Source organism: Gymnoscopelus braueri, assembly GCF_963280865.1.
Source record: "Gymnoscopelus braueri genome assembly, chromosome: 16".
Taxonomy (NCBI): domain Eukaryota; kingdom Metazoa; phylum Chordata; class Actinopteri; order Myctophiformes; family Myctophidae; genus Gymnoscopelus; species Gymnoscopelus braueri.
In genome coordinates this window covers 26,647,241-26,663,277 of record NC_137616.1, presented here as the reverse complement: position 1 = coordinate 26,663,277, position 16,037 = coordinate 26,647,241, and the positions used below count along the sequence as shown (strand labels likewise).

Below are 16,037 nucleotides of genomic sequence, written 5' to 3'. Positions count from 1 at the left end.
TATCCACTTTGGGAAAATCACTCATGCATGAAGTTTATTGCTTATAGCTTAGATACAGATATACTTTGCAATTCCAATTTGGGGTTGATTGGATGTTGCGTTCATGATATGGCTTTTTTGTTGACATAAATAGGCCCCTCCCACTAATTTGGAAGCCAGTTACAAAACATAACCTTCGCCTCTCAGCCTGTCGGCCTGGTAGGGATAAGTAGTGCACAGAAAGACCAAACTATTAGATAAAACTGAAGTCTGATATCAAGGATGAAATAAATACCCAAATGGCATTCCATTCTGTGAGTGAGTTGCTGACAAAGTAAGTGAGTGGATGAGAGTGAGTGAGTGAGTGAGTGAGTGAGTGAGTGAGTGAGTGAGTGAGTGAGTGAGTGAGTGAGTGAGTGAGTGGAAGAGAGAGAGAGAGAGAGAGAGAGAGAGAGAGAGAGAGAGAGAGAGAGAGAGAGAGAGGCAGAGATGTTTACAATGGTCGGTGGAGCATCACTTTCCTGGTGTTGTCATTTCCAGGAGCGCTTGCTTCGCTGACTACAGTAACCATTACTTGTAATAGTTCTTGGCCTGTGAAATACCTGAGAGATGATGAGACTCATACCAGCCACCAGACCCTCCATAATTAAGCTCCGACATTCTCAGAAAGGATTTGTCAGAATGCAAACCCTTTCCTTTCTCTTTCTTCCTTTCCCTCTCCCATGCAACTTAAAAGCTCTGTACCGGCTGAGCACACGAAATTCACAAAATTCTTGCGCGATCTTAATGATTAGGCTAAAGCTACACAAGCCTGCGCAAAAGCACCCTATTGATTGTAGTACACTTCCTCCTCTCCTTTCAGAAAACAAAAGAAAAACTCACAAAATGTCATGACGTTCTGCACTGTATGTAGGTTATGTCTATTGTCTATAACTGGTGAATTACTCTGGTGAACTCCCTGCAGTAATGAGAGTCATTAATCTTCTCTGTAAATTACCTGTTCTCATACTTCCTGCCTCATATAAACCTTTGTCAGAGCTCATAAGACTTCTTTTGTTATACCTGTGGAGTGTGGAATAGAAAAGTAAGGGGGAAGGGAGAGGTAGTGAGCAGAAGCCCATGTGGGGGTGCAGTGTGGGTATATGAAAGCCTTCACATCGTGTCTTATCACACCTAGGTAATACTAACGATTAATCACATACCTTTAGGCGATAGATTAATGACCTCCGATACCAGGAACGGTCTAATCATCTGCACAGCCAAGGGCATATTCTAACCCTGTGAGAGCTAAGCTAAACCAACTGCTAAAGCTTATACCTGCCTCCTGCCCTGGTACCTTCTTAAGATCTCTCTCTCTCTCTCTCTCTCTCTCTCTCTCTCTCTCTCTCTCTCTCTCTCTCTCTCTCTCTCTCTCTCTCTCTCTCTCTCTCTCTCTCTCTCTCTCTCTCTCTCTCTCTCTCTCTCTCTCTCTCTCTCTCTCTCTCTTTTTTTTTCGTTTTTGGATTATGTGTGCCTTTTTAATGAATACTTACCTAGTATGGGCTGTCTGAGGGCACAGAAACATACAGTATGTGCTTACTGCTTATACGAAGCAATGTAACCAAATATAGCACCTTGTGCCACCTTCTGATCATTGCATAAACCCTGACACTCAAAATACAAACTATGTACATAGTGTTGCTGTCAAAGTAAAAACAAAACAAAACTGTCAAGTTCTACTCGGGCATCCATTCTCTCCTCCCTGCCGACCTGTCCTCTGTGTGTCCCTCTACATCCTGCTCCACCACCACACAGTCGGACACCTCTTCCATGGCCCCAAATAACACTTGTTTCTTGCTTAATTTTTCGGTATAAATTTACAGCATGTGTTCTCCGTTACTCTTCAATTGTGTGAAGGGAAGTTATTCACTCTAATCACCCAACACGCAGGCCTTATTTTTTGTAAAAACACAAAGTTCATTGTACATAGTATTTTGCATGCCATGATTTACAGAACAAACTGTGGCAATGCGAATGGGTAAAGTACACAACCAATAGAAAACAATCTGTTTAAACTGGAATGTCAAAGTGGAATGAGAATTGCATGGTACAGTTCATTATGACTTATCTGGAATGTACATTATGAAAATTGTGTTTAACGTTTTGGATTCTGTGTGAACACAATGGGAAGTTAAGTAGTGTATTGGCCGAATTAATCAGAATCAGAATCAGCTTTATTGTCACATCACAGGTTTACAGAAGTAAAAAAGTGCCTTGATGGCAAAGGTGGGTAATAACAAGTTACATTTACTCAGTTACATTTACAGTACTTTAGTAACTTCTTGTAACAGTAGTTATAATGCTCTGTACTGTACTTGAGTATTCTTTTCACTAGATACTTTATTAATCTTACTCAAGTAATTATTTGGATAACTACTTTTACTTCTATTGAGTCATTATTAGTTTAAAGTAGAATTATTTTTACTTGAGTGCAGCTTTTGGCTACTCTACCCACCTCGGCTTAATGGTGTGGGGTTCTGAGGCACTGTTAAGTGAATAGGGACAGAGGTTCAAGAAATGCATCCATGCGTTTGAGGAAAAACTGTAACACTGAGGATTTTGCTGTGTAGAGCACTATAGCCTGACATGTATGATTTGTCTTCCACAGAAAGTTCTAGATTCTAGTTCTAGAATACATGCAGATCCTTGGTAGAATAGATTCTCTGCAGCTTCTGAAATTATCCCCTACCCCCCAACATCACAAAGCTGTCCTTGCATTTTACGAGCAGCCATGGCGACCAAGAGATTTTTGGAAGTCAAATATTGGCCAATCAGTGTCGCTACGGCAACGTCAGGTTTCAGGTGAAAGGGTAAGTAAGCTGATGATGACTAAAATTGACAGAACAGCAGCAAATGTAATCATCTAGACAGGCAGAGAGGAGTAAAATAAGAATAACAAGGCAGACATACATCTCTCTGCTCTCAGAACCACAATCTATTGATTAGGTGAGTGAGCGTGAGCGAGTGAGTGAGTCAATCAATCAATCAATCAATCAATCACATTTAAAATTAATTGCCCGGTCCTTTACGTAACCAATTCATGCTCACCACTTGGGCCATGTTTTCTTGCTGCAGGCAACATTAAAGAAACTCTCCTTTGAAAGAGCATTGCTTGGAATTGCCTGGTATATTCTGTGATAAAGACCACAGGACCAGCAGAGCCTCTTAAACCCTCTACACTTTCCCCCGCTGACTTTGTCCCTGCATTTGAAATGTATATGCGGAATGTTGGTAGCAAGAGCTACAACTGCTTAATATTTATTCAGTTGCATGAAAATGATGTAATAAATAAACAATGAATTGTTTACCTTAAATGTTATTAAACATTCAAGGCATTTAAATATTTGGCTACATGCAATTTTCGTCTGTAAGGGCCCTAAAATGTGATATTTTTAATGTTATTTCAAGGTTTATTCCCTCCAGGCTGCTTTTCAGATGAATTTTCTGCTCCATGTCACCACAGTACAAGGCCATCACCACTGTCATAATCAAATTGGAAACCTTGAGAGGGGCGTCTCGGATTGAAATAGCACTTAATTACCTTGTGTCGTGCCACAGTTGCCTTGTCCACTCATTCCTGACACACTACTCAAGCAGTAATGGGTTAAATTGAGGCACCTAATGCAGTATAATACCATAATTACATGCACATGATGGCTTGTGGCACATGGCTACACCAACTGTAATTGTTTAGGCTTAGCTACAGGTGCATTGTTAGCCCCCTGCTTTTCTAGAGAGGCAAATGAAGGGCAGACATACTCTAGAAGTGCTTATCCTGAACAATCTAAATGAAAAAGAAAAGAAAAATGATGTGCCAAACTGAGGTGGAGAAGTTAATATGAAATCATAAAGGTTACAGCAGACTCAAATTATTTGCTATACTATAGCTTGCAGGGGGAAGACATAGAATGTGTTGATACTGTAACGTGTCCCAGAGATAATTAGAGTAAGACAAAATCCTTGCCACTGGCTATAAGAGATTGAATGAATAAAAACAACAAAAGAAGCTGTGCAGGTAAGCATGGCAGCACGTGTGGTTTTGGCTGGCACAGTTATACCTCTTACTCATATATCACAGTGAGTTTTTGGAAAAGGAGTCATGAATCATCATGGTGGGAGCATAATGGTTGTAAGAGGATGAGGAGGTGCAGAGGAAGAAGATACATTATGAGCAGTAAAAAATGAAATAGCGAAGGGAAAGATTTTAATATGTTGCTGTAATAGCGACAACAGTAAGCAGCAGAACTCCCTTACCTTTGCCAAGTGGGAATTGATCCATTTTGTGAACGTCCTTTTCTGTACCGCCTCTTGCTCATCTGTACATCAGAAATCAAAGTTTTGTGATCAATATAATTACATGCAATATATTGCAATGCAATAATAACAGAAAAAATCCATCCTTTCACTTTCAATTTAAACTGATTCCGATAATTAACTGCTAATTGAGTTTGTGTTTCATAATGGCTGGTGATTCTTGCTAACTTTTGACAGTATTATTTGATAAACAAGCCTAAATAGGCCATGCCACACTCTGGCATACAGTACTGACCAATGAGAAGTGATCTGACATTTAGACGGCATTTTCACCAACGAAACCTGTCTTCTCGTCAACTGAAAAGCCAATACCCTCTTATGAAAGAATGCCCTCTCCAGGACAGAAAGGGCACATGGCAGCGGTTCCTTCAATAAGATAAGGACGTCCCTTTGGCCACCTTTCCATGTTCAATTGAGGGTTTCATTAGCCTAGCAGCCACAGTTCAAGTATGCAATTTGTTGCTGCATTATTGTTCAGTGTAATGGTCATGTCACATAAAAAGCACCTCTCCAGCATGTGCATTTATTCAACTATAGTGAAGGGCGACTCTTGTTGTGGCCTCCAGCGATAACCCCTAAATTACCTAAGACTCAATCAATAGCATAGATATCTACTGACAATGTCCCCTAAAAGGACACTTTACTTAAATGAGTCCAGGGACATAAATCAGGTTCTGAGTGGTTCATAGCACATGCACAAACATACACAAAGCAACCATCCAAACACACATGTGCACACAAACACACAGATACTCACCCACAGACACCCACAAACACACATGCACATGCACACACACCTGTACACATGCACAATAGACCTGTAATTATCATCTTGTGGGGACGTCAAAAGCGTGAAATTCTTCATTTAAAATGCCATTTCCACCCATTCTGTTTTGCCATTTCTACCCCTAACCCCAACCCAAACCCCAACACCAAACCCCACATCCCTATCCCTATAACCCTAAACCTAACCCCTAAATGCCTAATCCTAACCCTGACCACAATCTGAATCTAGTTGTAACAGATTAAAAAATCATTCTTTCCCTCAAGGGGACCTGAAACATTTCCCCACAAGGTCAATTTTGACAGGTATTACTATCCTTGTGGGGATTTTGGGTATCCACAAGGATACTATTAGCCCTCACACACACACGCACACACACACACACACGCGCGTGCACACACACACACACGCACGCAGACACAATTTTATTGTTTCAGCTAGCCTTTGTAGCAAACCAATCCATTTACAAAGTAATCCATCCACAGTGCTGGACACCCTCACTTCATAATACAGCAATAGCCGCTGCAAACCCCACTCATCTCCCGTTGGTATTGCAGCGACCGCTGCAGCCTAGTGTATGTTCTTTCTCCCAAATTGACAAACAGAAATGAATAAACCCAAGTCGCATCTCTAAAACAACTTCCATCACTCCTCCTGGCATTCCGTCATCACAGCAATGCATGCTGGTGGAGCAAGCAGCATGTTGCAACTGCGACTCCTACAACGGCTACATCTGTGATCCTGTTCCCAACCTGTCCCATAAATGCAAAGAACACAGTGGTCCTATGTCATGCCAGGAAAACACACACACACACACACACACACACACACACACACACACACACACACACACACACACACACACACACACACACACACACACACACACACTTCCTGTCCTGCCAAAAGCTCTCATCACGTATTGTAGCCGGCACACGTGACAGTGTTTTGTTTTTTCCCCCAGCCTGGCTGCGGCACAGAGCAATATCCTTGAGATAAGCACGTTATCAACGAGGAGGACGCCTGCACACGGCTTCCCACTCCCTTAATGAAACACGCTGACTATTTGATTACACAAGTCGGTTAGTGTGTCACAGATTGCTATGGGCAGACGTGAGTGGTCAGGGGTGTGAATGCTGTGCGTATGTGTGTGTGTGTGTGTGTGTGTGTGTGTGTGTGTGTGTGTGTGTGTGTGTGTGTGTCGGGTTGGTAGCTGTGATGATGTGTGTGTGTTCATACATAATGCAGACACATATTCACACACAGTCATACGTGCCACCGAGCAGGTCCCCCATTTTATAAATTAATCGTTTGATTGGGTCCGAGAACAATCAAATATTGATGGGGAGGAATATTGGAGGAGAATGAGACAGATTTGGCCGGCTTATTGGAGCCTGAGTGTGTGTGTGTGTGTGTGTGAGGCAGAACATGTCTGCATGTGTGTGGTGCCAGCTTTCAATCTCCGGGACGAGGTGACTTTCACCTCACACACACACACACACACACACACACACACACACACACACACACACACACACACACACACACACACACACACACACACACACACACACACACACACACACACACACACACACACACACACACACACTCCACATCAACTCCCACTTTCGATAACACAAATCACCTTCCTCAGCACCCCAAGCCTCAAAGCAGCATTTTAACACATGATTAGCCCTCCGTTAGAGGTAGTCACCATCATCAGTCTCATCCGCTGTCCCCCAGTTACCGCACACTAACCCCTTACTGTGCAGACGACCTTAATGAAATACAACCACAAACACTGTTGCCCTGCGCTGCATCCGCTGACTGTACATAGGAAAATACGAAACGTTCATTTAACTCCAAAAGTGTAAAAATAGACTGTGTATTTTGTCTGTGTCTCTGGTATAACTGGGGCAGTGACAGACACACATGTACTGTAGGCGGACAGCATTAGATTTGATTTCACAGAACCAACTACTAAGAATCTCTATTGCAGCTACCAGGCTGTTATCTATTACAGTGTTTCAACATCTTTGTCAGTCTGTTTCCCTGCGCATTAAAACCACAAGGGATTTTTATGCAAAACACATGCATTTCACAGAAAACCAGTCAACAGTTTATAATTAACTCTAATATGATCTAATTTAACAGACAGTGCAACAGATAGACAAACAGATGGTCGGTCAGGCGAATAGTGTGAAATACAGATGACTATACAGACGGGGCTGACAGCCAGCCAGACCCATAGCCAAGACAGACAGATAAGGGATCAAATATTGGAGCAGACAGTCCTCCTATTGTGCCGAGACACATGCAGAGTGCTGGTGCTTGTCTGCGGATTCACCTGCTGTGGGCTCAGCACAGAGCGACCTCCATATGCCCCCCCTCCCAAGGTGGAAACACCCCCCCCCCCTTCCCTTGCATCCTTCTTTCCTTCAACTCCTAACTTAACACACACTCACACACATTGCTCCCTAAGGAGCTGTCCTGCATGGAGAGCTAAATAGTGGAGGGGAGAAGAAATCAAAATGCACACACGCCCATGCACACAAACATGCACGCACGTGTGTGCACTGTGCATGCACACACACACACAGGCATGTATACAGTACATACTGCAGTGCCATGCTAACACATACACACAGCAGCATGTCCTCACAAATTTAAGATACCACACACACACACACACACACACACACACACACACACACACACACACACACACACACACACACACACACACACACACACACACACACACACACACACACACACACACACACACACACACACACACACACACACACTTGTGTTAGCTTTTTTCGCTTGCTCTCTATCTGTTTTTCGGCTGGGACACACACATACATACAAACAAACACACACAAGCACACACTGCCCCACTTACCACGGAGGTAGCGAGAGAACCCAGCCACTAGGTTGAGGGACGTGTTCTTCTTTTTCGGGGATGCTTCGCCCCCTGAGCGTCGAGCCATCCTGTACCCCACACTGCACCTGGACCCCCCCCTGTCTTCATGGGGGCGTGGGGAGTACATCCACGGCAACCTACCCGGAGAGGGTACACTTGCCCTTGTCCTTGCCCTTGCTGCCTCTCCCTTTTTGGGGGGAAAGCGGGGAGGTCTTTAAAGAGCCCCCCCCAGGAGGCTGAATCTCCTGAGATGATGACAGCAGTGAAACTGTTGCTCCCTGCCAAACGCAGCGAGAAAGGAAGGAGGCAAGGAAGGTGCAGCTCACCTCCTCTCCTCTGTCCTCACTGTCTTCCAGGTCCTGCTGCCCTCTGTCCTGTCCTGCAGTTAACGTAATGTACTGGGAGTCTGACTGTTCCTGCCTCCTAAGCAGCTTGACAGTGTGTGGTGGGAGTGTACACGAAGAGTGATGCAAAGAGTGTGTGTGTGTGTGTGTGAGTGCGTGAGTGAGTGAGTGAGTGTGAGAGTGCGCAGCGCAGTGCCGGCTTCTCTCAGCATCAATCTCAGTGTCTCTCTCTCACTCTCCCTCTCTCTGTCTATCTTTTGCTCAGTCTCCCTCTCCCTCTCTCCGTAGACTGCAGGAACAATCCACTTCCCTCCACCAGTCCACCGGCCAGCCAATCGGAGTGCGTGGGAATGAATGATGTCACAGCAGCACTGTCCTGTTGTGGGGAAGGTGGGGCTGAGGGGGGGGGGGGGGGCAACGTGTGTGTGTGTGTGTGTGTGTGTGTGTGTGTGTGTGTGTGTGTGTGTGTGTGTGTGTGTGTGTGTGTGTGTGTGTGTGTGTGTGTGTGTGTGTGTGTGTGTGTGTGTGTTGAGGGATTGGGAAGGACTGACGATTGGGGACATTGGGCAGTTTAGGAGGAGACAGTGTGAGCTCTACACCAACAGCATCACACACACAAAAGTACACAACACACACACACACACGCACACACACACACACACACACACACACACACACACACACACACACACACACACACACACACACACACACACACACACACACACACACACACACACACACACACACACACACACACGCGCACACACACACACACACACACACGCAGTCCATCGGGCACAGTCAGGATAAACGTGCAGGAATTCCCTATGAGCTGCAGGCTTTCGAAAGTCCTTGCACTGCAACGCCCCCCCCCTCCCACACACACACACACACCTCTCTCCCCCTCTCTGTCTCGCTCTCTTTCACTCTTGTTTTCTCTCTCTCTTACACACACTCTCCTCCCCACAGATACCGTGCGGTGCTCAGAGGCATATGTGGCTTTCTAGTCCAAAGCCTGTAGGGGAGCAGGCAGGCTATCGCTGGCACTAGTCCTGTCTGATCTGCTACTGTACTCTCCTCTAAGGACCCCTCTTTCATCCTTTGCTTTTCCTGACCAGGAGGGGGGGGGGGGGGGGGTAGGCAGACTACAGAACACAATATATAATAGAAAAACACATTTTCCAGACGTTGTATTGTATTTATGTATTAACCACTTTGAATCTGGCATCCCTATTTTGAACATGTTATTATCAGCATAAATTGCCAAAAATAGCAGATCTACAAGCTAGCGACGCATCGCCATATACTTTAAGGCTTAAAGATATCGTTATTTGTAAGTGATTTTTTTTTGTTAAAAAAATTATAATAATTGGGTGAAAAGACGTTAAACGTTAATGCTCTAAATTCTGATGATAATTGCTATTGAGTGTTTGTTCAGTAACAGGGGTCTCCCTGTCTCTCCAGCGCTTTAGTGATCAGAAAATACATTTTCAGGTGTTCCGAAACGGTCTTACTTACTTTAAATGGTTAACTTGCGTTTACTCAAAGGTGTCGCTTTCACTTTGCTGTCACTGCTAGTAAAATCTATCAGGGCAATACAAATATATCAACTGACTTTATTTCTTTGCCAAGCAAAAACGTGCATAGACTGTATGGTATCAGCACTTTAAAAAGCAAATTTCACTTCACTGGAAGTGATACTAGAGATGATAGAGGGATTGGATTCCAAATCCAGAAGTCAAAATCACACTCAAACTCTTGCTACAATGGATTTATGAGGTAAACACAAATGTCGGCATTGTTTTGCTGACCCCGTATTATTTACAAAGACTGACTTATGCCACTATTTCTGTCTGACCTGTATTTCCCCAAATTCATTCAGTTCATTTTCTTCCCTTATTCCCTTATTACTTTCTCCCTCTGTCATGTACACACACACACACACACACACACACACACACACACACACACACACACACACACACACACACACACACACACACACACACACACACACACACACACACACACACACACACACACACACACACACACACACACACACACACACACACACAGCGAGCTCTGGCAATATTAAGGCAGGGCAGTCGTTTCTTTGAAACCATATTCAGAGGCGTTCCTGGAAAGCAATATTGAATGCAGAATAGCCGGGTGGGCCTTCTATCAGCTTTAAAGATGAGAGAACCATTCATCATGAGTATGATTTTCCCTTTTGTTCTGCGCTTCCCCATAAGGGATTCTAATTATGAAAGTCATCAATAACCAATGGCAGCTGTCATCTGCTATCTGTCTGCTGATAATCACACCACTGGCAGTCCTCCCATTACCAGACACAAGACTGGACGTCATATTCCGTGTCTTTGAAAGTATAAGCGTGCATATTTGTCTATGTGTCATTGTCAAAATTGTGTGCATCTCTAGTGTACTGTGTGTGCGACGTGCATGTGTGTGTGTGTGTGTGTGTGTGTGTGTGTGTGTGTGTGTGTGTGTGTGTGTGTGTGTGTGTGTGTGTGTGTGTGTGTGTGTGTGTGTGTGTTTTAAGTGAGTACAAACACACATCCTTGCGATCCAGTTTTTTGCATATATTGCAAAGTCTATATTTTGCCTTTACACACATAATCCAGTCTATAAACAAACCATTTCATATCAGGTTACTGCAGATTTAAGGGAATCCAGGGAATGCACACACCAGTCATTGCACAGTTTGCGCTCAACATTATCAATGCAAATAACTAAGTCAAACATATCAGCATATACAGTACGTACGACATATATCCTATATTACAATTGGCTACTGGGAGGGACCACGGCGGACCACAGCCATGTCACTCTGACTCAGACATAACCATAAACAAACCCGATACGCCCATATATAGGCATATCACAATGACTCAGACATAACCATAAACAAACCAGATATTCCCATATATAGGCATGTCACTATGACTCACACATAACCATAAACAAACCCTGTGCTGAGGCACGTCTATCTCTGCTGACTTCTCCTCAGATAGCTGGCCATTAACCAGATCTGAGCTGCTGATTAGACATTGTACAGCACCTAGAACCCTGGGGGCTCAGTTTGGTTCAGACTTGCCTGTGAAAGAACAACTGAACTAGCTGAGACTTTATTTTTACTAACTGACTGACTGACTGACTGACTGACTGACTGACTGACTGACTGACTGACTGACTGACTATCTATTTGGAAATACATACTGTATATACACAAGAAAAACTAGTTTTAATTTATCTCAGAGTTGAACTGACCCTCTGGACTTTTCTGCCTACTTGTATGCCAACCACAGTCCAGTGGCATCAATGACATTAATAATGGAACACATGGACTGGAGATCCAACACTGACTCTGTTATATACGCTATCATGTTTAAAGGTGTTTTTTTGGTGATAAATGATGGGTGAAGTAGAGCTGCACTCATCCCATTCAGCAGCCCAGTGAGCCCACAGTGGGTTGTTGGGGAGCTATCCATGGTGCTGAACGTGTACAATGAGAACCCTCTTCTGATTTTGATTCAAAAATGTGACTTCAGAGGAGGAGAAACAAAAAGATCCAAGCTAATTATCTTCACGCTGAAGTGCTGAAAAGTATTATTAAAACAAAGCCCATTATTTTTCCTAGCATCTACAGGCTTCTTTGCTCATAATGCTTCACAGAGGCGGGTGACGTACAGTAGCAGAGACTGAGAAAGTTGCAGTTCCCCTGAGACCGAAATGGTTTGGAAAAACAACCCCAGGGTAAAATCAAAACAAGAAGCTGAGGATTCATGGGGCTTATTAAGCTTCACTAGGGGAGTTAGTAACACAGGCAAGTGTGTTTTACACACAGGTGGGTTTTACACACATGCGTACGTACACACACAAACACACACACAAACACACACAAACACACACATTGTAATAAGCTGAACGGAGACAAGACTCCTTGAGGCTACGCATGTTCAACGCTCTGCAGTGTTCCAGTCTTTCTAAAAAGGGGAAGTAACAGAAGAAGGAGGGGGGGGGGCGGGGTGAACAGGGGTTTAAAGACTGCACCTCATCTGGTCTAAATCCATGACAGATCCTCTGGGAGACTGACGGAACTTCCAGACAGCCTCTCTGGTGGTTCTGCAGGTTGGATCTGGGTCAGGGCCCTGACGTTCACACAGGTGTCCCCACAGGGGTAGATTTGTGTCCTGAGGAGTGGAGGATAGAGGCTATTTTGAGCCATGAAAGGAAAGAAAACAAACGGCCCCCTGCAGGGTGGGAATGGAAGCCGTTTTGTCTCGTCTTGTAATCTATTCACCCACAGGATATTTGGGTTCACTCTCTCAGCAGCCGAGAATTCTCACACAGCCTGAGGAAAGGAGTATGGGGACACAGCGCCACCTAGTGGATGAGTGACAGCTTACAAGCTGATAGACACGAGGGAAAGAGGAGAGAATACAAGAAGAGGAGGAGGAGGAGGAGGAGGAGTGTTCTTCTGAAAGGAGAGGAGAGGAGAGGAGAGGAGAGGAGAGGAGAGGAGATTTGTGGTCTTGGCATACAGTACCAGATGACCTGAGCTCACTTGACGAGTGTTATGTCCATGGCAAAAACCTGAATATACTACCTGTTCACGAAATGAATAATAATAATGAAATATAGTCTTGTAGCCTGTTACTGGTTGAGGGAGGATAGAGGGCATTCACGGCAGAGTGTCGTGAGCTTGTAGATCGGTATTTTCAATGTGTGACACCACTGAGCAACTAAGTATGAATCCCCTTTTAGGGCCACACAGTATCCATTTAGTTATTCAGGACCACAAGCTCTTAGATTTCTATTCTAATAATGCAGCAGTACTTATAGTGTCTATCATATATGACATGCCTGTAAAAGCTATCATTGAGTAAATGGATGGCCTTGTTTTGTGACTGAGAGCGCCATCACACACACAGAAACACACACTCATAAGTCACACGAGCACACTACAGTACCCATTATACTGTATACAGTATGCACACATCACACACATTTCATTCCCGCTGGCTTTCTCCAGCCACTTCCTGATTCAATCTATTCCCCTTCACCCCAAAAATGTCCCATTTAAAAAAAATATATTTTCTAAACATCCATCACAGCACTTTTACCTCTCAACACCTCCGCCAACATACAGTACCCTCTGCCAACTCCACTCAACCCTCATTCACCCATTCAACCCACCAGCCCCCACTCCATGCCACATTTACAGCACATTGTGTTACCAGTCCCGAAATAAGTGGCAAGACGGAAGTCCAAATGCCAGTCCATTAGCATACCTAATTACATTTCAACAATAATGACACCACATTAAAGAGAGGAAGCCGGGCGGGTGAAGGGCGGGGGGTGAGGGGGTTGAGGGTGGAGGGGGGTTGGTGGGTCTGACAAGTCATAATGATTACCAAAACAGCCACTTCCCCCTTTTGAGCACCGTTGCCTCTTTTCAGCACCAGATGTGCAGTGAAAGCAAATGTCAAAATACCACACAGTGTTCATTTGAGCAGGTCTATTGATACAGCAATTAGAGCTCCAATCTTAACACCTGCAGTATTTCCATGCGGAAAAACTATCATCAAAAAGGGGCCAGATTACCAAGAACCATGCTCAAGTCAAAGGAAATAAAATAGTCAAACAAGCCAAAATATTAAGTAGCCACATACAATCTTACGATCCAGTTATTACATTGATGATAACATTTTGTATGTATGTATGTTCATATTTATACTTTATACCTATTTATGGGGATATAATGTTACTTACATTACAGTATTCTTACTTCATTTTTTTTTAGCATCTCTTTTATATAGCAAGTACATTCTGCCAAACGAAAACAAATGTGAACAGCTGAATTGACACAAACAGAATGAAACCATGGCTAATACTGCTGAACACACCACTCACTGGTGGCACTAAGAGCATTAGGGAGACTCAATTTGGCTAAGATGTACAAAATATTTGAGTTGCATGTTTCTCTCCAGCTCTATCCATGAATGTGTGTGTGTGTGTGTGTGTGTGTGTGTGTGTGTGTGTGTGTGTGTGTGTGTGTGTGTGTGTGTGTGTGTGTGTGTGTGTGTGTGTGTGTGTGTGTGTGTGTGTGTGTGTGTGTGTGTGTGTGCAGGAGTGGGTCAGACAGCATAAGCTCTTTATCCAGGGTCAGCTGCCCGCCACACACATTACACAGAAAAGAAGAGTGAAAGGATCGACATCAGCACACTAAATAAATCATAGTGGTCAGGTCAGTAATTCAGTTATATGTCTACTCTCTGCAACACAATATACTAACTGGAACCAAGCCAAATCATCTAAACCCTGCCGCATATAGCCTACTGCCATTTCCACTTCAGTCATCTGTGAATCATAGTCCAATCCCACTGGGACCATTTACTGTGTTATTGAAAGTAGACCATAACCAATTCATTTTGCAACCAAAGGCTGAGTGATCTCAGTTTAAACACTTGAACCCTAGCATCCCTAATCTTGAGCTTGTAGATCGGCTATTCTTGGCGAAGAAATTTGGTGTAGAGCAGGGGTACTCAAATACAAATCTTAAATGTCCACTAAGAAGGTTTTCAATAAGACAAACGTCCGTTTATTAAGGTCAGTCAAGCCACAACTACAAATGTATATATTTATATACTGTAACTACAACTAACGTAACTGTTGTGTATACGTTGCTGTTGGGGGCTATTTAGGGCTGTCAAAATTAGTTAATTAACGGAGTTAATTAATTTATGGAATTAATGTATAAAAATGCAATTAACGCATGCGCAGAATGACACGCCCCATACATCCCATAATTCCACCCACTCTGCACTAGTCGTCGCTCTGTTATCTGATGGCTGACAGAGCCAAACAATGAATCCAAACGGGATGGCAAGAGAACCTGTGCGTGGCTCTATCTGGATGGGTAAAAAACACAAGTCGGCTGCTGCCAGAAAAGGCTGCACAATTTACGTAGGCAGCGGCACAACAGGGTGAGAGTGAGAGAGCGAAACAGATTTGGCATATTTCAAGCCTAGTTACGATTGGTGAGAGAGCCATCTCAGGTCAGGTTTACTAAGCATAGAGGGTTTAAGTCAGGGGTTTTCAACTGATTTTGACCCAGGGACCAACATCCTGACTAAGAGCAACCTGGAGACCACCACTATTGTGCGTGGTGGGTCCATCATAGACCCACCCCACACAATAGTTGTGGGGGGTTCATGCACCACAGGGAGCTGGAGAAAATAGCTATAATATCAATATAATATCTAATAAAATACAGTGATTTTGTTTGAATATGATGGAATATGATTAAGGATTACTGTGATTATGGTAAGCTCACATTTCATATCACACACACACACCAAACAGTAAGAACTCCTGTAAGTTATTAAAAGAAAAAAAAAACGTAATGAATGGCCAGGGACCACCTGCAATACCTCCGTGGACCACCAGTGGTCCGCGGACCACCGGTTGAAAACCCCTGGTTTAAGTGGTTAATTCTGCATCCACCCGTCAGCCTGCCGTTATACCTACAAAATAAAATCTGCTTCGGTAGGCATGAAGTTTTTTTGTTTTGTTTTATTTTTTACAACCGTAAACATTCCCTGAATGTTTCTTCATT

At 43.8% G+C, this 16,037-nt stretch overlaps 1 protein-coding gene across 1 annotated transcript in view; it reads right to left on the bottom strand.

The window, feature by feature from the left end:
• syne1a (spectrin repeat containing, nuclear envelope 1a) overlaps positions 1–8,175 on the bottom strand; it is a gene marked incomplete at its 5' end in the record, with an annotated part of 171,551 nt that extends 163,376 nt beyond the window's left edge. Inside the window, 2 exon segments of the mRNA XM_080452284.1 lie at positions 4,273–4,334; positions 8,028–8,175. Of these exon segments, the coding sequence (XP_080308410.1) occupies positions 4,273–4,334; positions 8,028–8,175 (210 nt within the window).
• Positions 8,176–16,037: the final 7,862 nt, after the last annotated feature.